Source organism: Sebastes umbrosus, chromosome 17 (assembly GCF_015220745.1).
Source record: "Sebastes umbrosus isolate fSebUmb1 chromosome 17, fSebUmb1.pri, whole genome shotgun sequence".
In the NCBI taxonomy this organism is placed as follows: domain Eukaryota; kingdom Metazoa; phylum Chordata; class Actinopteri; order Perciformes; family Sebastidae; genus Sebastes; species Sebastes umbrosus.
In genome coordinates this window covers 12,699,776-12,725,156 of record NC_051285.1, presented here as the reverse complement: position 1 = coordinate 12,725,156, position 25,381 = coordinate 12,699,776, and the positions used below count along the sequence as shown (strand labels likewise).

Genomic DNA, 25,381 nt, shown 5'->3' with positions numbered 1-25,381 from the left:
GTTTTTCAAGTAACAGAGAGAGTACTCACCTCATAGAATGAGAATCAATCAGGATGCTGTATGACGTGCTGTGAAAGCAAAATGAACCAAAGAAAAAAAGAAGCACATTCATAGTGAATGTGCTCTGACATTAATACATGTATGCAGATTAAACTGGTTCCCTTTTATAGAAATATAAGGATTTGCTTTTATCTATAATAGATTAAAGCAGAAAATAGATATTCAGTTTACTATGATATAAAATAGACTATTTTATTTCATATTAAACTGAATATCGAGTCAGTCGAACAAAATAAGCACATTGAAGATGTGACCTTATAGGGTCTGGGAAATTGGACATTTTTTGCTATTTTTGGACATTTTATAGACTAAACAATCTAAGAATAACTGCTAAATAATGTCAAAAACTTATCTAAACTGTTAAAAACGTATATTGTCATGGACTTAAATTACTGTACACAGACTCACAGCAAAACCGGCTCAATCATTTTCATTGTTTAATGGTCACAGTTGAAGCACATGATATAAAAGAATATTTACACTGATAGTTTAAAATAAAAACAATAAAATCAGTTCTTGACAATACACACGCATATCCAACGGCTGCTACTACCTAAGCATGCTCCCCAAAAATAGCAACCATACATTTAAAAAAAAAAGAAAAAAAAAAAGCCACATTAAAATGAAAAAGGGAGTAAAGTGCATGTATGACAGACCTCCCTGTACAGACATTTCTGATAGACTGCAGAGAAGCTTCACTTGCCAGTCACAGGCACACTCCTAACATGTGTACAAAAGAGATTAATTAAAAAAAATAATAATAATAAAAGTACACACCCACGTAGTAAAGTTGTGCTACTCAGTCGCACTCACGCACGGACACAAACCGGATATAAAAACACGTACGGTTCCTAAAATGTCAACACTCACAATATAGACCTTTACATCCCAAAGAGAACAAAGCAGGAAACTCACAAATATACACTTTGCCTTCAACTCCCAACCCCCTAACCTACCCCCTTTCTCCCACACAGCAATACATACAGAAAATGTTTGAGTGGCATCAGAACAACGAGAGGACACGAGAGAGACGAGTTTACTTCAGTTCATCCAGTAGAGAAGTTGAAATTGTTTTCTGACTGAGACGGAGACATCCCAGGAATCCAGAGGCTGACGTTTATGCAGGTCAGATTTGGTTCACACTTACTGAGGTATTGTGTAGTCAAAACAAACATTTAAAAAAAACAAAAAAAACAGCAGGCATCTTCTCTTTGCATTTTGTTTTTCAGCACAACTATGCAGCCATTTTCAGTTCCTGTCACCAGCTCTGGATACACCGTTCGTTCTTGTGTCTGTGATTTGTGTGTTTAGATGTGCGGCTGATTAAAATCAGTCTCCAGACAGCAGAAGTGACATTGATTGGTGTTATTTGTCAGTACAGTATTTTCTAAATGAATCAAAGGTTATCTTTTAAATCAGTGGTTCTCAAACTTTTTCTGTCATTCCCCTTCTTGGAGGAAGAAAAATGTTCACGCTAAAATGAACACCATTGCTACCATGGACGCATAAAGAGTTGATTTGTTTACTTTCTGCAGTGAAAAAGATTTCGTAGCCCCACAGTTTGAGAACCGCTGCCTTAAATGATCATTTTGAACCAAATCTGCAGGTTTGAGAAGTCTGTTCCGAGTGTTGAATTGATGTTGTGTAGATTAATTTATCAGATTGCACCAGCTGTTTCATTTTTCTTGGCAGCAAATACATTGATGAAGAGACACGAGAAGAGGAAAACAGAGGCTACATTCCACCTAACATCAGGTCGGACTATTCAATGAACCAACAGCGATCAACCTAATATCAAGTTCATGATGGAGGAACCAGCAATGATGTGAAGAGTGGACGGCCCAATCCCAATGTACCCCCCTAAGGATATAAGCCCTGAACCCTCAGGGACTTGACTGACGTCACCTGGTAAATGAGTGTGAGAGGCTGCAAGGGTTTGAAATGGTATAAATATGAATGGGACTGCACTTTGCTGCAATATATCACGTTACCTTGACGATGGTGGGTTTTTATTTTTACTGCCTGATTTGGACGTCTTTCAGGCTCTTGCCTTACGAGAGGAGAGGTAGCCCAATTGTCAAATAATAAAATTACTTAAGTAAAATTAAAAGAACTGGTTGATGAATAAACCAGGTGTGTAATACAGCCTATGATTACATTCCTCTGATTTCACTTTTTTTTAATGTTCCATCTTAAATCCTTAATGTTAATGCTTCTGTGTAAATTTTATATGCCAGGCTGAACACAAATGTGCTGTCCTTTTTGTTTACCTTTTTTTCCCCCTTCTAACCCCATATTTAATGTCACAAAGCTATGAATTTTGGGTAATTTCCTCAGGTGAAGTCTGCAGAAATGCAGACTTACAGAAAGTGTTCATAAAGGGCTCAAATTGTCTGCGAGAGGAGGCCCTCAAGGACTTGACGATTTGACAGTGGGACAGCCCTAAACCCTCACGGACTTTGCGGGAATGCGCCTCAAAGTCAGTGAGTCTGTGAGTGTGGAGATTTGGGATTGGGCCAATATGTGCAGGCTCAGGCATATTAACATTTGAGACAACTTACTCATTTTCTGATGATTGTTTTCTGCTGCTTCTGAGAGTGTTTCATACTACACAGCGCTTTTTTTCCCAATTTGATTCATAGTTTTAATTTCAACTGACCGGACCCTTCATAGCCTTGTCACTGTTCTTGCACTGGGAACTCGTATTTCACTGAGGCCCTCAGCAGATCTGCAGGGAAAACATGTACAGAAACACATCCTTTAAGGCAAGAGGCATTGGTTTGTTTTGCTGAATAAATCCAACATTATAGAGAGGCGAAGTCCCTCCCCTTCCGGAGGACCCCAAAATATTTTTTTTGCACGTCAAGAAAGTCGCAATTTGTTGTAGGTTTGTCGTAGTATCATTTAGTTTAACTTAGCTACAGTACGTTCCACGCACAAATGAAACGTTATCTGACCTGATGTGTTTTATTGAGCGACTCCTGGGCTTTTTATCTGCTGGGAAGTGAAAGAACAAGCGAGACCGGTTGCTGGTGTGAGCACATCCCAGTACGAAACACACAGGCATCGTAATTTCAGTGAGAGAGACGTCGCTTTTGGGTGTGTAATCTTTCTAATTATGTACTTTCACTCACGTCTTACACTTCAACAGATTTACAACAAACTGCGACCTTCTTGACTTGCAAAATTATGTTTTTAAATCATCAAACATTATATGTCTGATTCATGGTGCAATTCAAACGGGATCAAAAAAATATTTGTCTCTCGCCGCCGACTACTGTTCATATTTTTTCTGAAATAAGGTTCCATGGTGGACCACCGGAAGGGGGCGGGACTTTGCCTCTCTATGCACTTCAATTCTCACAGGTGTGCATGATCCCTCTCTCTCTCTCTCTCTCTCTCTCTCTCTCTCTCACACCGACACACACACACGATGAGGGTTACATGGTGTGGTAAAGGGTACTGGCAGTTCTTTTCTTAAGCCGCCTCAGAGGGTGAGTCCTTCCATATTGCTGCCTTGTTGCCATCAGTATCAGCCCAGGCAGATGCAGAGAATTGTGGTCAGAGTTTTGGAGCTCTACTCTCTGCGGATTGGATGGTGGAGAGACATCTCCGGCTTCAGAAAGCCTCTCCGCACCAGTTCCGAGGTCTTCTGGCTGCTGGCCGGCGGAGGAAGGAGAGTTGTGGACCCGCTGCTTCTTGGACTCGTCGTTGGCTGTGTGGATCAGAGGTTCTGCAGAGGACGGAGCGACGGAGGAGCGGCTGAACTCCCACTCGCTCAGGTCGTTGGCAAGCAGCTCCAGGCAGCCCAGTTTGGCCAGAGAGGCTGAGCGCTTCATCATTGAAGGAGGGGTCAGTCCCGCCTGGCGAATCCTCGCTTCCACCTCTCTGACCCTCTTCTGGACGTCGCTGCCTCGATTCTGAGTGGTTGCGGCACTGAGGCCAAAAACCTGGTCCGCACACCTGGTCCTGCCAGCTCCGTCCATGCTTACCTGCTGCAGGAAGGCACCCAGCTCGCACAAAGTCTCCCACGTCTCCCTCATGATAATGTCACTGTGAGGTCCCTCTGTGGTGCAGTCCCAGTCTGTGCCCGACTCCAAATCTGTCACGCCCTCCAAACACAGGAAGTTCACAGAGGCGAAGGGAGAATGGGCAGAGCGGTGGAGAGAAGAAGAGGTAGAGAACGACCTAGTATCAGCAGGCTGGAGTTTGTGTGCTTTTGTGCTTCCTTCATTATTTTCTAGTGCCCCCATCTCAACTACATCCCCACTCTCCCTTTTAATTGGTCCAAACTCATCATCATCATCATCCTCCTCCTGCTCTTCCTGCACATTGCTACCTTCTGACACTGATGCATCCTGCAGACTAGACATTGACACGCTGGGTGGACGCTGCTGAGAGCAGGAGGAGGAGCTGCCGGAGAGGGACGGTGGGGATGAGGAGGGCGACGGAGTCTCGTGCTCCTGTTTCATTCTTTGCTCCAGCTGTCGAGTGACGCGCCGCACGGACCCCCTCGTCCAATCGCTGTAGAGACGAGCAGGAGCCTCCTCCTCTTCTTTGTTTCCCTGTTCCTCTTTAACATTCTCGGTTTCCCCCTGTGATAAAACGTCTCCATCCTCCACTTCCTGCCTCGACTTCCTCACTTCCTGCTCTTGGGGGCCCTGAGGCTCTATGTGCTCTGCAGGCTTCAGTCCTGTGACCTGCACAGGGTCAGTCATTTCCTACAAAGAGAAGAGGGAAGATAATTCAGTTTAAAGGACGAACAAAAGTTTTCATATATCCATAAAGTTATTCAAAAAAACATTAGTAAGTAAAATGGATTCTGATGTGACAGATACTCTACTCCTTTTGCCACTAGGTGGCGCCTTGGACTCATGAAAACAACAGCTAAACAGAGCCTGAGAGATGCTCTGAAGAAAGTCTATGTGACCAAAAGCTTAGACAGTAATCTGGGTGTCTGCAATGGAAAGAAGTGTGCAGTAGTTTTGCTACAAGCAGTAACCTTACCTTCGTTTTCTCCTCCTCCTTCCCCTCACTAGTGGAGACCTCCTGAGGCAGTGGTGGATGTTCCTTGCCACAACTCTTCAGCTGAGTTTTACCATCTTGACTCATTCCCTTGAACTTTTCTCTGGCACTGAAAAAGTTGATGTGATCCGCGCTGTGGCCGAACAACACCTCGTTGTCTTGTGGAATGGCACTGGGGTGGCTGATAAAATCACTAGCGGAGGGAGGATGTGCTGCTAAACCGTCCAAAGTCAAGCCACACATCTGTTGGTCACAGTCTGTTTGTTTGACAGGCACTGGTGCAGACACACACTGGGGTCCGGCCTGTTGTGTGCTTGGTGTTTGTGTCGTCATGGGCTCAGGCACTGACGCCAGCATCGGTTTTATCACGGGCGGAGAGCAGGACTGCGGTTTGATGACTTCATCCGTGCAGACGGGAGTTGGGGATGGAGCAGGGGAGAGGGGGAGGTGGTGAAAGGATGGAGGCGACTGAGGCTGGTCCACTAAAACACTCTGCGCAACAGTAACCATGTCTGTCTTTTGAGGCTCAGGCACCACAGTGGCGGCCCTTGGCTGGGAGAGAGGAGGTGATGAGGGCTGCTCCTCAGCGTCACATAGGCCGTTAGAGAGCGGAGGAGATAATGGAGGAGATAACGGAGACACAGAGCCAGCTGTGGACTCGGGACACAGGGAGTCCAACTGGCTGATTTGGACTACAGCAGAATGAGAAGGAGCTTCAGCATTGCCGCCTGATAGAGCTGCCACCCCCTCAAAGGATGAAGAGCTGAACTGCTTGGAGTGGATGCCAGTATCAGGCTGGCTAGCGGAGTGCGTTGCTTTGCCAGTGATGGTCGAAGATCCCAGTGAATCCAGCAGTTCTTTCACAGAGGGACCGGACGCACTGCCGGCCTGGTTATGGGGGTCGGAGCGACCCAGGCTGTGCGGTTGGGCGTGAGACTTAGACAGCGGCTCATGGTGCTCAGACAGGTCGCTGTCGGAGTGAGAACGCCACAGTTTGTTGTGCCTCTGCCTGCTGTAGGAGGGATGGGAAGAAACATGGCACAACAAAAAAGAATTCATTTTTTGTTTTGGTTTTCCAGCCACCATACTCAGCTTCACTCAGCCTCATTTACAGCTGCAGCTGTTTTTCAGTGAGAAGCCAAGTGTACGCTACCTGCTCAGCTTCAAATAGCAGACACACAAAGATAGCGACTAGCTGGTGAACATAGTGGAGCATTTAACAGCTAAGGCCCCGATCAGACAGATTGCGTTTTAGCAGCCTGGGCCGGCTTTTTGTAATTGTTGTAATTGTTCTCGATGAGAGTGAAGCATTTTGCGCGCTGCTTTTGCGTCGTTGTCACATTTTTCTGCTCTATACGCCCCTCGTTTTTGCAGGTGCGCCCTGAATGCCTCAAGTTAATAAAAACTCAACTGATAAAAAAAGCATCCAATGTAATTTTCTGATTGTGCTGACTGTTGCTGGATACCTGGAGCTTTATGACTTTACCAACTGTAGTTACCATGATCTGAATACAAACAGCAGGAGGCAGATTAGTGCGGTACTTAAAATTTCGGGTAAGTTGTTTTCATTCATTTAAACTGTTAACTATGAGGTAGCATACTTTTCATGGTTTGTGGTAAGCGAACGTTAGCACTAATTCGGTGGTTGCCTAGCAACAATTTAAAAAAAAAAGACAGCAGCAAACTGCAAAACACGCTCTGTCTGATCAGGGCCTAGAGAGACATTTTACTTCAGTTGGTGGAGAACAGACTAGAGCTAAAAGGAGAAGTAGTTCAGCTGTGTGTGTGCCTTTCTGTTTCATTCTGATGGATAGTTTTATTTCATTAGCCTGAGAAAAACATGCAGTCCACGCAGTGTTGGCGTTATGCTACAACCACAAATCCACATGAAATATACACGTGTGTTTATGTGGGTACCTGGCCAGCAGTATGCCCTGATACTCCTCCAGCTGTCTCATAAAAGAGGGGTTGGGTTTGGTCACAGCTCGACGCTCCTTGACGTAATCGAAGGCTTTTTCCAGATCCCAGCCGTACTCCTTCATGGCGTACGCGATCACGGTGGCTGCGGAGCGACTTATGCCCATTTTACAGTGCACCAGGCACTTGGCTCCGGCTTTCCTGGAGCACGTTTGAAGAATCAAGCAGACATATCAGCCTATCATTGTCAACAGTTCTGTAAGGAGAACAGACACCGCCCTCACAAGATGAGCAGGTCAGAGAAAAAAAACAGTTATCAGAAACTCACTTGGCTCTAGATATAAACTTGTAGGTGTCGTTCCAATAAGCAAGCAGGTCAGTGGCCTCCTCGTCGTACACACGGATGTTGTGGTACTCAAACACACCGGGGAAGAAGTTATCGATCTCCCTCGTTACATTCAGGATGTACTGAACCCTGAGTGACAATGAGAGGAAAGATTAGAAGAAGATGAGAGAGATGATTGGACGTGCAGTCTGTTTGGATAACAGATTGAAGAACATTTTATTTTTTTCGAACAAAATGATTGTAAGGGTCTCATCATATGATACTTTATGTCTTTATTGACTTCAGTGCAGCTTGTGTTGTTGTTTTTGTCCCCCCTCCTTACCCGCTCTTCTGCAGCTCCTCCAAATTGGATGCATTCCACTCAGATCCCTGTAGGAAACAAAACAATCCTCAGACTGGTTCAGAGCCTTCAACTGAGCTTTTCATAATGCTTAAATCCTGTTGCAAGACATGCCCAGCATCCAATGTGCACTCCAAACTAGAACAAAGTACTTTCAATTTTCAATTACACAAGACAATCTCATAATTTACCAGATTCCCCAGACGTGGGTTAAGCCTCACGTACAACCAGTGTTCACACATTTTACTCTATTCTTAAGTGTTCTTATTACTTTGTGATCTAGCTGTTGTGGCAGTTCTTCATCCTTCAGTGTGATGAGACCAACACTGTTGCCAGATGCGGCAATGGTACATCCGGAGGTGTTCCGAGGCAACCTACCAGGAAGACGTGATCAAAGATCTCCGTAGGACTGTCCATCTGGCCCAGAATGACTATCATCTCGTTGTCAATGTACTCCTTGAACTCTCGCAGGTTGCACGTCATGTGCATTTCCAGCTCTGTTCGGATCTACGACACACACCCAGCCAGAGAGGAGACAAACACAAAGATAAAATCTTGAAACAGCAAATCTAAACCTAATATGCATTTAAATACTGGCGACTAAAAAGGAACTCAAACATGTCATTTTTTTCAAACAGGGACCCAATTTGTTGCAATAACTCAAGTTAGTTTGTTGCAATTTCAGTGACTACGTTTACATGCACGTTAATGTTCCACTATTATTCCAAATATGACAGTATTCTGAATTTGATACAGGTCAAGCAAACAGCATATTCTGTTTGGATATTCTGAATTAACAAACAAGTACACTGCCAGTTATGTTAATCGGAGCATACTATGCACGGCTGCATGTAAACTAGAATATTAGTGGAATATTCATTTTCATTAGCCATGTAAACAGTTAAGTAGGAATATTGTCTTTTTCGGAATAAGGGCAAAAACCGGAATGTTTTGTGCACGTAAATGTGGCCACTGATGGATTCATCTGTTTGGAGCATCTTCAAATCCAGCATCTGAAGCACTGACTCACCTCTTTGCAGGTGACATTCTCAAGGTCTTTCTGCATCATGATCTCCCTCAAACTGGATTTGATCTGACGCTCTGTCAGCTCTCTTCCTGTGGGTCTGCAGAAACACCATCAAATTAAATTAACTAAGTGCAGGTCAGTTTCCATATATGAAGAATTGCTTCATATAGCATGTCATATGGAGGAGACGCCTGACCAAACCAGTTTATGGTACAATGTTTATTTCACCTTTTAATCTTTTAGTATTTGCATGCTTATGTCGTCAAACAATAAAGAAATGTGATAATATTATTTAGAGATATAGTGAAAAACAAATTCCATATGATCGATACGTACGCATCAGAGAAGAGCACAGGCGAATCAGCGCGGTGTGACTGCAAGTCTTGCATGGTGTTCCACTCATTGATGCGTGCCTGGTCGGAGTAGACCCTGCTTTGATAGTAGCTGACCCAGGTGAGGAACAAGCTGCCTGGGAAGTAGTTGTGACAACGAGCCACCTCGCATGCTTTATGGAGTGACTGTAGGGCCGACCTGCGAGTGAGTAATGAAAAATAAACTTTCAAATAAACGGCAGGGACGGGCTTTAAGACAATAAGATGAACACTTGCAAACAATAAAAAGGGGTTGATATGGATATCTGTTTCTACCAAGTTGTGTGATTAATGCAGTGTGACTCACCACATGGCCTGCACAGAAACCGGCTTGAATACATGAACCTTGTTATCAGTTGACACACTGAAACCCCTGCGAGCAAGAAGACACAGAGGAGAGAGAGATGAAATTAAAAAAAAGACACAGTCAGTCATCTTAGCAGCCTGGTGTTTAATGTGTGTTAGCTCTGTGTTGAAAACTGATTTTCTTACCCATCTCCGTCCAGATGTATCAGCGTGTCGCTCCATAAGGGCAGAACCATCCCTACAGAACATGAGCTGGGAGGGGAAAAAACACATCTACATGTTTATGCACAGTATCAAACAGGAAGGCGAGGCAAATATACGTATGTGTATGTTACTGTCTCACCTATCGACAGGATGGAAATCCATTCCCAGCACCACGCTCTCCTCAGTGTCTTGACGGCCATTGGTTGACACCACCACCATGTAGCGGGTGATCTGAGTGTGCATGCTCTCCAAACGGACCGCCTGGAGCAGGAAAAAACACAGTTGATGTCTTGGCAGCAGATTGACTGAACTTTGTGTTTGCGTTATAGTGTGTGTGTGTACTCACCAGTTTGATGTTGTCCTCTGGTCTGAGGAGAGTGAACATGGTTTGTAGATGCTGCTGGATGTCTCCTGGTAAGATGAGAGTAATAAAACACATCTTGGATAAGTGTCAAGGACTGAAGTTATGCATAAATGCCTCTTTTGTTTTTTGACCAACAGCACTATTAATAATCAGTCAGTTGTTCTTGAGGAAGACCTTTTTTTCCTCACCTGCATGTTTGCTGCGCAGCTGTGAGAAGCGAGAGGCAGACGAAGGAGAGGAGCCATTTCCTCGAGGTAAGAAGAGAGCAGCTCCTTTAACTGTCAGGAAACTTTCACTGATGCTGGACGGATAGAAAAGAAAAAATAAAGTCAGTGACAATCACCCATAACTAGAAATAAGATTTATCCTGGAAAGTGACTTTTCCACTGATGTTCCCCCTACAATCAACACAAAAAGTTAAAGAATAGGAAGAGATGTGTTTTTGTGCAAGTGTATAGTTTGTATAGCTGAAATAATTAGTGGATTAACTGATTAGTTCATCGACAGAAAGATAATCAGCAAATATTTGGATAAACGATTAATAGTTTCAGTCATTTTTCCAAGTAAGAATACCAAACATTCTCCAGCCTCAGCTTCTCAAATGGGAGGATTTTCTGCCTTTCTCCATCTTACATGATAGTAAACTTTATGTCTTTTGGTTTGGGACAATTGATCAAACAAAACAAGCATGATAAAGATTGTGATTGGGAATTTTGTTTCATCATTTTATGACAATTTATAGATTAAACTACTTGTGTGTGTCGTCCTCTTAATGCTACAGTGGAGACATGTAAAGCAGACAGTGTTGCTGGTTTTGTGGGAATCTTTTTATTCCCCAACCGAATGAAGCAGAAGCTTTCGATCTTCATCATGAAAACATCTGCTGAATATTGAGTATGAGGGATTTTGTCGAATGCGTTTCAATAACGGTGATTTAATGTTGTGTTTTCTTAGAAAACACACACAACAGCCTGTACAAACAACGTATGCAAAACAATAATGGGAGAGATTTATGTGCCTTTATGAGCTCAGGACACTTCGCTGTGCAGTTTACAACAAGCAGCAGCTGGTTCCAATAACGTGCTGGCTTAACTGAACTGGACATGTTCCTAAAATGACAGGAGGCCCGACAGATGAAGACATATTGAGTCTGTCCACCCGTTTAACCGTCCAGTTCTCTTTTTCACATGAATCAACAGACCTACCTTTGTGCTCTATGGGCAATTACAACTTAACTGTCTGTGGCATGAAATTGTTAGTAAGTTAGTATGACATGGTTGGTACCAATGGGTTCCTTAGGTTTTTCTAGTTTCATATGATACCAGTAAGATGAGCCCGCTACAACCTAAAAATCCCAAGTTGTGTTAATGCCTTAAAGAAATTAGTGGCGTTAAAACAAATTTGCGTTAACGCATTATTATCACATTAACATTGACAGCTCTAATATCTACCCTTTGTGAAAAATTAACATAAAACTGGATCTGAGGCACAAAGCATGAATGTCAGCAAGCATAGTTATCTCCCAATGAAACTCTTCACTGTCAAGTGCAAAAAGCCTCTGCGCCCTCCTCAGACCAACAGAGGGATCAACAGCAACAAACACTGTGTTGTGCCATCCTATAGGATCCTCAGTCCTTTTTACCCTGTGATAGAGGACAGTTTGCACTCTTTCACCAAGTGTAAATGCACACACACACACACACAGACTCTACTAGACAGAAGTCTTATACAAATAAACTATGTCTTGACTTGGTTGATCAAACACACACACGAACAACCAATAAATGCCAGTGTTCATTCCCAGCGTTTGTTCTCTGAAGGCAACTCAGCTGGCAGATTAATCACATCCTCTGATTCCTGTACAATCTGTCCTGCCTTTCCTGCTGTGCCCCCACAAGATGCATCTAAAATAAAAAAAAAAAAAAGGTGGGTGGAGGAGAGTGCATGTGAGCAGATGAGAGTATGGCATCTGGCAGACATTTCACATGGAGCAAAAGGGAAGGAAGCCTCTTCCTGCAGCCACTGTGCTGTCATATCCTTCCTTTAAGTCATCATGGGAAAACCACATGCCTTTGTCATAGCAAGATCATTGTAACCAAGTACTGGAAAGCAGGGGAAATGAGAATATGACCTGTGTCAAGACTGGATATAAGGAGACTGTCCAAGTCCAACCACTCTGATAATACACAAACTAAATCAGACTCTAGCATCCTTCATTAAGCATCTCAATAATGAGAAAACAAAAGCCTCAAAACTGCAATCCATAGTTAAATATTTTGTAAACTTACAGCTGATAAATTTCCCCCTGAGAGATCACGGAGTTTTCGGTGAAATAAGGTCTCATCTTTAGCTCGCAGCAGGCGCAGAAGCAGCCGGCTGAGGAGCTCCGTGGCGCGGTCACAACACCGGGAGGCATCGCTGCTCTGGTGGCCGGGGCAGGGCGCACAGAAGCGGGCTGGATTTATCGATGGGTCGCTGTTGGAGTGTGGATGAGGGGGTCAGCTCAATCCGCACACAGCCAGGGTAGTTGTGAAAACGCAGAAGCTCTCTGGTGGGCTTAAAGCGCGGTAAGAATATATTCAGAAACGGCAAAAGACAGACATGTTTAGCACATGCTGGAGGAGAGCAGGTGTCTCTGAACATCTGCTCGGTGTCATACTGTTTGTCTGCAGCAGGCTGCGGTAAAAGCTGCCGCGGGAAGGGGGAGGAGACACACATGGTCCAATCAGGGTCCAATCACTGACAACAGCCGTCTGTCGAGGACTGTATGGGGGGTTATTAGTGCCACAGTGAAAGATGGGGTGGGCATGACCGCCATTGACAAAAACATGACTTTAATTGAGAGAACTCTTGAGAAGGGATGTCACGGTACCAGAAATCTAGTAGTCGATACCAATAGCAGTGAATTTCCACGATTCTCGATACCAAATTCGATACCACGGTAAAAAACAAAACAAAACAACAATAAATCAAAAACATTTGAACATTACAAAAAACAGAGGCATGCAGCCTTTAAGTAGTAAATACAAATAATTGACCCATTTTGTTCATTTTGGCGTATCAGCGGCATGTTATCAATCGATAGTCAGACGACAGACACTACATACTGACCTTGAATGCATCTGGTCCATCAGCTCAGAGTAGCAGGAGTATTTGTTGTCAAAGTGAAAAGCAAACACACCTATTTGGCAATATTTCACGTTTAATCCCAATGCTAAAAGGGAACCATGAAGTTAATGAGGTAATCGCCGCGAGGCAGATGGAGCCGTCACAGCCGGTGTGCACGCAGCAGCGGCGTCAGGTAGACCCCCGCAGCGTAGCCCCGCAGCAAAAGTGCTACCGGAGAGGCCAGACACACCGGACGGTAATGATCAGAGTGAGCACTCTGAACATGCTGACAGAATACACTTGTGACACCGGTGTTGTCACAAGTTTATTAACCGGTGGGTAGATTTTCCTCACTGTCACATCACTACCAATGACTATTACAGGCATCGTACGGTACCTCCGGTACTGTAGAAAAAGAGTACCGTCACTTTTTTAGAATTTTGGCATCGACTTGTTACCGAAGTATCCGTTCTCGTGACATCCCTACTCTTGAGTAAGAAAACAAAATTGATTCTTTTGCAAAGTCATAAAGGAAATGGATAAAAAAAAAGAACCATTGTACTGATGATGTCAGTATCTTCACTCTAGCTTTAAAACTGAGCCCGCTACAGCCTCCGAAAGATCAATTGCGTCAATGAGTTAAAGAAATTAGTGACGTTAAAACGAATTTGCGTTTACATCGCGGTAACTTTGACAGCCCTATAGTTCCCATACAATAAATTGCAAATACTTTTGGAAGGAATTATGTTTGTCTTTGACACATCACAAATACCTTTATAAGTCCGCGGACAGCCGCAGCGAGTGATGTAGTGCAATGAGTGACGCGCAAAGCAGGTGATGAAATATATCCAGCTAATTTACGTTAAATAATAATAAGTTCTCTATCTCGGCAGATATAAAAGACATAGTCTCTCTTTGTCAGGAGAGGGTCTTGTAGTTGCAAGCTATAGGGTCATTTTTGTCAATAACTTTCTGAAACGTTTCTCTCTTCTCATTGTGACGACAGCATCAGAAACCTGGTAACTTAGCTTCCATGACAACACTTCTCCTGATTAAGCATTAATTACTCCCCATACCTAGCGGGGCATCCTCTGGAGAGTGTGGGCCACACACACACTGATCACACTTGTGTTGTCTGGGACAAAGTTGTGTAACCAACTCTAGGTCTGTAGCCTTCACGGAAAATCCTCAACAGAGTCAGAGACACCTGACACCTACATGTGCTGCTGCTGCTTCCAGCAACAGCACGACAACAACACAACAACAACAACAACGGAAACAGGGTTGAGAAATCAAAAAGAACTCGAAACTCAACCTTAGACTTGGTTACGCTGCTTGTTGATCCCCCGTGGTTTCGATTCATAGAATAGATAACAAACTGGGGGTAAATGTGTGGCCACCACCTGACTGTCCATTCATATCACAGGATAAACAACAACTGCAGGGATGTTTTTTCTGTATGTATGTATGTATGTATGAGCTGTGTGTGTTGTTTGCACACTTATATGCGGCCTTTGACCTTGACCCTCCTTCGCCAGGTGGTGTGATTCAGTAGTAAGATGAAGTGGGTCGATTAACTCCATGATGTTACAGACATTGACTTCCTCTCAGTGGTTTAACATATCAAAGTATGCACTCTAACAATACTGTCAGTGTCAAGCATTAAAGGAGACAGAGATACAGCAGACAAGGCATCATCATTCATGTCTATACAACCAATATGTTAATGATTAAATTGTTTACTAGAGCACAAAATTCTTCATAGATACAGTATAGCCTCTTAATTTTGCTCTCAAAGTGCACCAGACTGATGCATTTACCTCTAAAATGTAGCCTATAAAATGTTCTTTCTAAATGTTTCAAAGTCAATGAGTAATCGTGTTAAATAATCGTGATCTCAATGTTGACCAAAATAATCGTGATTATGATTTTTGCCATAATCGAGCAGCCCTAAGTGTAGGCATAAACACTGTGAATGTATAACGCAGACAAAAGATACACTAATGAGACTCATCAGGAGGTCTTCACTGACTGATAACAGCTGCTTAATCTGAAGGTTACCCAATCAACACATCAGTTTCCTGTTAAACTGTCCATGCTCCATCACAGCCTTCCATCACAGGTTCCATTATAGGTCTCTCTAGGAACAGTCCTGGGCCATAACCCTGCTCTCCCATCCTGTCCATGGACTCTCAACAACCCACATGTTTGTGGTGTTGAACCCATCTCTCAAGTTCCACCTTACTGTTCTCTCATTTGACTGCTGAAATTCACACCGTCAAATCACCAGCAGCGAAGGCCAGGATGTGGTCGTTACATGCAGACAGACACCGGACACTCCTCTGTTGCTCTTACGTCTCCACGTATACAAACACACAGACAGTCGCCCTAGTGATTACAACATCACATATATAATACAGCACACCCACAACTATTCGGTACTTTGCTTTATCTGTGGATCTGAAGCACGCAAACACACAATTGTTGAGTCTTGTATGAATTATGCACAGACAGGAAGTCAATCTGATTATTTACAGTCTAATCAATATGCCAGACAACATATATTAGATTACATCAGAGTGAGTGAAAATGATTTATCGGGGAGTCTTAGAGGCACACAAACTAAACTGTAAGGCGATAAGAAATGAGTAGGAAAAAAACAGACTATTAAATCAAAATAATGTCCTAACCATTCAGAAAAACAATTCATAAGTGCATTTTTTTTTCATCCAACTAAAGAATTATGTAAATCATAAAAGACCAGGAAAAAGCGTCATAATAAATTCCTCTTTCTTCTCCCTGATTTCTCCTCTGTAGGTCCTCCAGTGACGTCGCTGCTTCAGCTGATGTCACTATTCTGCTGATGTCAATGACTTTAATCAGCAGCACTGCAGCAGGCCCCGCTTATGCAGACAGACACACTGCATCACTAAAGCCTTATTACAGCCTGAATGAATGTCATTACCTGTGTCAGAGATGAGCTCTGCAGCAGCTGCTGGCTTCTTACAGCACGACAGGCACAGACGTCAGCAGTTGGGAACATTAGTTCAGTATTTCAGTGTGCAGGCTCACTTTTATTGAATCCTTTTTTTTTGTCTCTCTGCCAACACACCTCAGACCATCGGGATGTGGTGAATACATTACAGCTACAGTTTAGACTTAAAGACACAGTGAAATGAATAATATATTACAAGTTTAATCCTGTGTCCCTGTGTTAGTTGATCACAATTAGTTTGACGAGAAATATGTGGCTATTTGGACAAGATACAAGTGCTCTTCTCTTGTGATGCTCCCATATTCTGTGATGGTACAGTAATGGCCCGAAAACAAATTGTTAAACAAATCAAATTTGCTTTATGGTCTTGGGGAATAAATACTTACTATATAAATAAAATACTAAAATACTAAATACTAGGGCTGTCAATCTATTCAAATATTTAATCGCGATTAATTGCATGATTGTCCATAGTTAATTGCGATAAATTTGCAATTAATCGCTCATTTTTAATCTGTTCAAAATGTACCTTAAAGGGAGATTTAACACTAAAAAAAACATTTTTTTATTAATATTAAAAAACATATATACAGTCTGTATATACAGTAAATATATGTAACACCTGTTTTTATTTACTTAGTTTGTTTACTTAAAGAATCCTGAAAGCAATTTTATTATTTTTTATTTTTATTTTTTTTTACTGATACAGGCAAATGTTAATTCCTTCAATCAGATTGCACAAAAAGTAGTGCTATGATGTTGGATTTTACAGAGACTGTGATAAATGATTTTATGCGTATAGTGGTGTGTTCTTTATACTTTTTACACAGTTTTCCTATAATAAGATTTACAAAAATCACAATATATCTACAGTATCGCTACATAACACAATATATTGAATCGTAACCCCTGTATTGCCAGTTTCTTGCCAATACACAGCCCTACTTCGGATGGCAAACAAATTAGAATATCTCCTGACCTCTGCAGCCCGGTATAAACCCGTATAATATACACAGGTATTTCAAAGTCAAAAAGCTCCAGCTCCTAGAAACTAGATATTCATATATTGGTATATGCTCCTTTGAAAAAATGTAATGGCATGCCCATACAAGTAACAAGGTCATGGTGTTACATGTTCCATAGAGAACCCAGCTTTTCATAGAAACTGTCAAATTAATCAAATGTGTATGTCTGTAGGAAAGGGGAAGCATAAGGGTCAAGTACTCTTAGGACTCCGAAACAAGACCTTTAAAATAATATTAGTTAAGAAAATACAGTAAATCAAAATGACATCTGATCTGATACCTATCTCTGTGCAAACACACACACACACACACACAGCCCCAGTATGTGAATATAGATTTCACTCCCAGCTGCACAAATACAGAAAGCCCTCTCAGTTGGATGGCACAGAGCTCCAATGAGCAGACAGACACAGAGGCCTCTGACTTTGGGAGGGGCTATCAATCTGCCCCTGGATCCCCTGACCCACATACACAGACCGGACTCACAGGGAGCCTACTGCCCTCTAATGGACAGCTAGCGGACCACAGTTAATTATCTCATGCATGATGAGGACTTCATTCGTTAATAAAGGGCCAAATAAAACAAAAGACGGAAGTATGAGTGTTACTGCAACTACGGTCCACTGGTATCATGTGTGTCTAGAACAAATAAACAAAGTAAGCAGTAGGAGGAAATTGCTGATAGCGGGTGGACTAAAACCAGTTGTGGTTGAGTGAAACAGGATAAACCAGATTCCAACTCCAGTTCAATGCCGGAGGCAACAAGGGACAGCGCAGGATTGTGAGCCCACAATAGCACGACAATAGCACAGACGCTCTTTGTATCAAGTAAAGGAAGGAAGTCCTGCAGGGACAGACACATTTAATGATTAATCATCAAGTGCTCCTTCACGTAAAGTCTATTTTCTCCCCCCCGTTCGTCTAGGTCGGGCCATTTCAAGGTCAGAGGTCAGGGGAAGCACCATAACAGGCCCTCTGTTCAGAGGCTTCAGCAGATGTTTGTTGTCTCTTTAAATACTTGGCCTGGCACTACATTTCCGGATCAATGTCACTGTGATCCAAACTCCTTCTTTATGAAAATCCCACCGCACATCATTTTTGAGGGGAAACAGGAAGAGTTTTTTTTGTTTGCGCTGAGGTCACAGAGGGGAAAGATGAAGTTTTGTCTGAGACAGAGCAGGTGATGCTGCACAATATCTGTCAATATCTTACCTCCTCGGCTGAGAGCGGCCATCCTCCCCACTACCGGACTCCTAAAGAGAGAAAATGAGAAAATGACATTCAATAATGTGTAAGTATAGTACAATAACACACTTTTAACAACGGAGCTCGGCAGGAGCTCAACAATAAGGATTGCCTGCTTGCCCTGTTAAAGTAAAATGCCACGTCGGGGGCTAGTACTGTAAATCTAGCAACACAACGTTTTTTTCCACAGCTGATGATGGAAGTAGCTAAGGAGTGAGCCTTCTTACATATCGTATTGTTGTTTTACCACTGTACAGCACTTGTTTTTAAAAGTTGCTCTATAAATAAACTAAAGTTGAAACTTCTTTCTCTTCTCTGTTGACAGGTGCACATGCACAGTACCGATGATGAGGCACTCGTGAGAAAATGACGGCGGGTAAGTACAAAGTTTACGATCTGAAGTGCAAGTGAGCACTTCAGTTATCCTGGAAACAGGAGTTTAGTTGGGTGGCGTTAGAGAGGATGTGGGCGAAACTCTGCGCAGTTTGCTGCAAGACTGAGAGCATGGTAGATAAAACATGACAATTAACTTTCATCTTTGTTGTTATTTGATAACCACTAATAAATGAAACAATTTGTATAGGGGCAAGTAAAAATGTACTTTGGGCAAGTAGATTTCTGATCTACTTGCCCGACCAGGCAAGTTAAAAAAAAAAACATTAATGTAGAACCCTGCTTGGAGATTATAGACACAACATCATATTAAAATCAACATATTATTATTTGGATGTTGATGCATTGCTATAATTGCATATATATTCAAAATCCCAACACTCTTTTAGACATTTTATTGAGATATTTTTTATTTGTTTTTATAATTAATTTAGATCACTTAATTGTGTAGCACTCTATTGAAATGGTAAAAGATAACATGCAAGCTCTAATTAGGCAGCAATGTGAAAATATTCCTCTTAGAACTTATTTTTGCTATAGAAGGAAATAGCTGATACTGTATACAGTAAAGCAGATAATAGCTGTTAGTAGAGCTGCAATGATTAATCGATTAGTAACCAACTATTAAATGAATCACCAACTATTTTGATAATTGATTAATCAGTTTGAGTATTTTTTTAAGAAAAAAATAAAGTAAAAATTCTCTGATTCCAGCTTCTTAAATGTGAATATTTTCTGTTTTTTTTACTCCTCTATGACAATAAACTGAATATCTATCTGTCTATGATCGACATTTTTCATAATTTTCTGACATTTTATAGACCAAACAACTAATCGATTAATCAAGAAAATAATCAACAGGTTAATCGATAATGAAAATAATCAGTAGTTGCAACCCCAACTGTTAGTATAAGCATCATTTTGGTCTTGCAGAATTCAATTAATTTCATGATGAAAGGACTCTGTTTTAATGAAGCGCAGTATCAATAAAGCTATCACTATTATAGCAAAGCCCACCTTCAAACCAGAGGGCTCATAATCAAAATGTAAAACATGTTTTAGCAACATTAAATCAGCTTCCACTTGAAACAAACAAGTAGTGAGACAAAATGTAAATCAATCAAATCCCACTATTCTACGTTAGGTAAAACAAAAAGATCAGCTTGTGTATTTCTATTCTCACAAGCACACACACACACATATACAGACACAAGCACATTAAAAGTGCAAGTAGCATCCAACAGAGTATTCAGCGCTGCCTGAGCAGAGAGAGCAGAGGTGCAGAGAGACAGGAGGGAATGCAGAGTTCAGCTTCGACTCAATTCGTGCACTCTCTCCAGGAAAATGACCTCAGTCTGTTTTTAAGGTGTGGCCGGTCAGAGAATAACACATTCACACACAAAAACAAGCAGAGAGGTAACAGACAAATCTCAAATCACATTTTGGAATATGAAGCTATGCTAAATGAGAAGGGCTAAGGATTAGAAGCAGATTAACACCTGGCATTTATCTCGCAGGGCCTGGTACTTATCTTGTTTACACTGTAGGCTTTGCTCGCCTTAACAACATTACAAAACCATTAACCGCTTCATAAAAGAAAGAAGTGGATTATAGGTTGATGAGCACAGACGAAAAAGATGAACTTGTGCCTCGATGTGTTTGTTTCTGACCGAAGTTGGGTGATATGGATGAAAAATCAAATCACAGAATTGTTTTATTATCTGTGAATGCACAGCAATGATTGACGTAGCCAATGCAAATTGTTTCCATTGATCCATTGGAAACCATGTCATACTAGCTTGTCGCGAAGGAGCCTAAATAGCACTCCAAACTTACGAATCGCCCCTTTACAGACATGCCCACTTTATGATAATCACATGCAGTTTGGGGCAAGTCATAGTCAAGTCAGCACACTGACACACTGACAGCTGTTGTTGCCTGTAGGGCTTGAGTTTGCCATGTTATGATTTGAGCATATCTTTTTTTATGCCAAACGAGTACCTGTGATGGTTTCTGGACGATATTTGTCATTGTTTTGTGTTGTTAATTGATTTTCAATAATAAATATATACATACATTTGCATAAATCAAACATATTTGCCCACTCCCATGTTAATAAGAGTATTAAATACTTGACAAATCTGCCTTTAAGGTACATTTTGAACAGATAAAATGTGTGATTAATCGTGATTAACTATGATTAATCATGTGATTAATCGCAATTAAATATTTTAATCGAATGACAGCCCTAAAATGTATAATACATAGAAAATACACTAGAACCAATCACTCAGACACGAGTTGTTTTTACGTATTTAAATAAATAATATAAGAATAATAAATAAAAAATAAATTAGATAACAATAAATTATCTGGATTATCTTGTTTTCACTGGAAGCCAAAATCGTAATTGCCCAGCCCTAATCTCTGTAAAAACGGTATTCATTAATTTGTAATGTAAACTATATAGTAGTGGAGTTTTTATTTTAGTTCACTAGATTGGACAGAGTTTCAGCTGTTGTGTCCTACATCAACCAAACTTTGTTTAGATTGGAAAACACACTGAGATTTTGCATACATGAAAATGTGAGAGGATTTTTCCAAAGCTTATGGAAATGTGTAGCCTGACTGTTCGGGCTGGGCCGGGATCTGCAGGACAGGAGACAAGTCTGTGCTGCACTGGGAGTCACAAGTTACAGCATATAGAGTCACCGGGTTAAAACTAGTGAAGGCTTCTCCCGTAAATGAAAAATATAAAGTACAATGTGTGTGTTTTCTCTACAAACACCCTTATTACGAAGCAGACACACACCAGTGAGGCTGAAACAGGTTCGACATAAGGGTCGAGTAAAGAGGGTGGAGAGAAAAACATGCATCTCATGAGACTTTACATAACACTTCACACACACATCACATGACAGCAAGACACAGGAAACCAGACATGTCTGTGCAATGCGTTATCACTGTATGTGTGTGCGGGTTGCAACTTGAAAGCATATTTCCACCAAAAAATGCTTCACATCCTTCACCACCCCGGTCTGCCTCATCTTGCTAAATTATATGCACATCTTCCTCCTCTACTTTTACAACTCCTGTCATGATGAAAGACTCTCTGGCTTAAAAATCACATCTCTTACATACGTGATCAGTCAAAGGATAGAAACTATAGCTAACACTGAGTTACTTTGACGTTGTACTCCTTGATACTGATTGCTACTGATGTCTGAAAAATCGAAATCTAATCTAAAAAAATGTGTTTCATCCACTCCTATATATATTTTGAGTCGCTCTGGATGACAAATGACCTAAAATGTGTGTTTACAAAGCAAGACATTTATCATTATGTCTGCTCACATAACCTGTTTTACTCAGAATGTAAAAGGTGTGAAGGACAGGGTCCCTTATGACTGACATTCTTGGTAAAAAAAAGAACTGCAGTTTGTGATTTGAGACATAGTGGGGGGTAGAAAGTAACACATTTGAATCTTCTACTGGGTCCAACTAGCAGAGATACAGATGAAACAGTCTTCTGATCTGATTTTATTGTAGGGTTAGGCAATATGAGTTCAACTTGTGGTGTAAAAACAAAACATATACTATACTTATATGATGCAGTACTACACTACTTATCTACCCAGTAGTACACAAAGTACCTAAAATTGTCTCCACATTGATGAACTACAACATTAAAATGTATTGAATAGTGATTAAAAACAGAATAATATAATATTCTATAATAATATAACACTTTGAAAGTGCCATTCTGCATAATGAGTATTTTTACTTTTGGTACTTTAAGTATATTTTGTAGGGCTGTCCCGAATACCAATTTTTTGGGCTTCAAAGCTTCGATGAGAAATATTCAAAGCTATTCAAAGCTTCGGGACAGCGCCACTGCCACACTACTGTACACACACACACCTCTACATACAACAAACAGCGATATCCATCTGAGATATCCATTGGGATTATTACTTATTTCATGGGCTATTTTGGGGATTTATACATTATTTGACATATTTACATATAAACAAAACAAAAAACGAAGCAATCGAATAGTGATTTGGAGGTCGATTACCATGGCAACGGCCGAAGCTTTCGAAGCATTCGGGTCAGCCCAAATATTTTGATGCTAATACTTTTGTACTTTTAGCAAAGAAACTTTTGAATGCAGAAGTTTTACTTATACACTGTGGTACTTCTGCTTTTACTGAACCATAACATCTGAGTACTTCTTCTACCACTGCTAACTAACACCATAGAGAGAAGTTACATACAATAACACTGCCTGATCAACCAGCACTGGAAAGTAAAGCAGACAACTGAAGACGTGCTGTCACCAACACACACAACAGTATAGTGACACAGGAAGTGTGTGAAGTTGTGTGACACTTGAATTAGAAACAGAGAGCTTTTATATCACTTCCTGCTTGTCTGGTGGGGTTCCCTGCTTCAGTAGAAACAAGACAGACTATCAACAGGAAAACCACCACACATACATATAGAAAGAGACAGGAAGAGAGAGAGGTAGGCAGGTACAGAACACTTGGGGAGGAGACAGACAGACAGAGACAAAGAGACACGTCCACAACCGTGTTTACACACCAAGACAGCACACAACAATGCGCAAGAGTACATTATAAACCAACATTATGAGATCTGCAGAGGGGAAGACGTTTTATCTCTGAAAATTAAAAAGGAATCAAAGCAAAAATGATAAATAAATAAATAAAAATTCTTAGATCAAAAATCCTCTCACACTTGCTGAACCTGCAGCGTCAGAAAAAATCTCACTGCAAAGTTAACAGGTAGTTTGTTTGCTTTGGTATCTTCTGACCGAGAAAAAAAAATAAAATTACCGTGTATTGCAACTGATCAAGAAGGAGATAAATAACACTCTGCATTAATCTTGTCATTAAAATATCCAAATTGCATTTTGGGGACGTTTGGGAAGGCATACTTCAACAAACAATGTATGAATGGGGGTAAACAATTCATAAAAAAAGCACCATTTCAAGGTATTTAAAGTGCTTATATAATGTGGAACATGACACATGCAAAACAAAAAACATCCAGTGAGGATGTTACAAGTCACAAGGACGCTAAAAAAAGGTGTGATATTCACAAATGTAAATTTACCAGAAAAAAAAGGCAAAATTTCTTCAGATTTATGAAGGAAATGGAACAATATGTGTTAATGATTTATTCATCACAAAACAAAAAAAACTATGAAAACAATGAATGTATGCAATATATTGTCATACTCTTGCATGTTTTTCCTTTTCATATATTTTATGTTGGATGTGTTTCATTTCTGTTGTCCTTTTTATGTTTTATGGCTTTTTTTAATGTTTTCACTAATAATGAAATATTACTGTTTTATTATTATTATTATTATTATTATTATTATTATTATATTACTGTTACTGTGTATACTGACAGTTTGAAATAAAAACTATTAAAAAAAAATAAATTAAAAAAAAAGTCGCAAGGCGTTTATTACGACCGGAAGTGCGTGACATATTTCTTTAGTAGGTAGCTATAAACTACACCTGCGCAAACACAAGACTACAACCCGTTAGTAAGCTAATTTGCTGTCACATTGACGAGCTGCAAAACAATTTGTCACCACACTATCCATTAAAAGTCGTAAGAGTTTCTCTTTATCTTGGACAAGTACTGTAAACTAACAATTGAACCTTTGAACTGACGGGAATGTAACGGTTACATACAGGAAACCATGACAACAGAAGGGGGGATCGTTAACGTTGCTATAACGACGCCGCCTTTTCACACAGCAGTATAATAATAATAAAACAGTTACACCAGGAAATAATGAACGTTAACTGAGAAATGATGAGCATATATGTCCACGCATGCGCAGAAGTACAAAGGCAAGGCACTTATGACAGTAAAAAGACAGCGGAAATGAAGCCAAAAAACCTGTTTAATAGCCAAGAGAGCTGGGCTTTGGTGGTGGTTTGATGGTGGTGTTGGTGGTGGTAGTGTTCAATCTAAAAGGCGACTCTTACCGAGACGCAGGGGCTGGAGCTGGTGCTGGGGGTCGGTGATCGCTGCACGGTAACCAGCGCCATTCAGCGACCGGGAAGCGGACACCTGAGATGAAGCGACAGCGACCAGACGAGCATAATGTGATTTTGAGGGTGCAGAAATAAAAGCCCAGCTGAACCCGGGTTGTTGGGTCTTCCTCTCGATTTGTCCTCTCTCTTTCTCTCTCTCTGATCGGTGACTGTTTGACTACTCCCCGGCTGTTTCCTCTGTCAGAGACCTCCTGCACATGCGCAACTAGCCCCTAGCTTGTCAATCCCCATTAACCCTGTGTGTGCTGGACGTAAACAAAGCAGCTATATGAGTAGTGTCTCTTAGTCAAACAATGAGCCTGCTGCTACTGATTTAGTGGTGAATCATGTTAAAAAAGAGGAGTAAATATTGACCTCCATTGTCATGCAAACACCCTATAACAATTCCATTCAGAAAATGTATGTCTTAAAGCGGCAGTAGGCAGTATATTTTTGGCATCAATGGGCAAAAATTCCATAATAACCTTTCAGGATATTGCAATTCAAGTGTTCTGAGAGAAAACTAGACTTCTACACCTCCTCATGGCTTTAGAAAATCTAGCCCGTTCGGCCGC

General features: G+C 41.2%; 1 protein-coding gene across 2 annotated transcripts; it reads right to left on the bottom strand.

Annotated features, from left to right (window-relative positions):
* Positions 1-484: 484 nt before the first annotated feature.
* ssh2b (slingshot protein phosphatase 2b) lies at positions 485-25,019 on the bottom strand. 2 transcript variants are annotated; one of them, XM_037748540.1, is made up of 15 exons: positions 24,759-25,019; positions 18,301-18,341; positions 10,149-10,261; positions 9,943-10,007; positions 9,736-9,857; positions 9,579-9,644; positions 9,394-9,459; positions 9,052-9,246; positions 8,719-8,812; positions 8,067-8,195; positions 7,671-7,717; positions 7,331-7,477; positions 7,003-7,203; positions 5,068-6,097; positions 485-4,781 (listed from the first exon to the last, which is right to left on the bottom strand). In XM_037748540.1, exons 1-15 carry the CDS (start codon positions 24,819-24,821, stop codon positions 3,501-3,503), a joined length of 3,660 nt encoding a protein of 1,219 aa, XP_037604468.1. In that variant the 5' UTR covers positions 24,822-25,019; the 3' UTR covers positions 485-3,500. The 2 variants fall into 2 exon arrangements, with proteins under 2 accessions (XP_037604468.1, XP_037604467.1); XM_037748539.1 differs by lacking the exons at positions 18,301-18,341; positions 24,759-25,019 and adding an exon at positions 12,249-12,754.
* Positions 25,020-25,381: the final 362 nt, after the last annotated feature.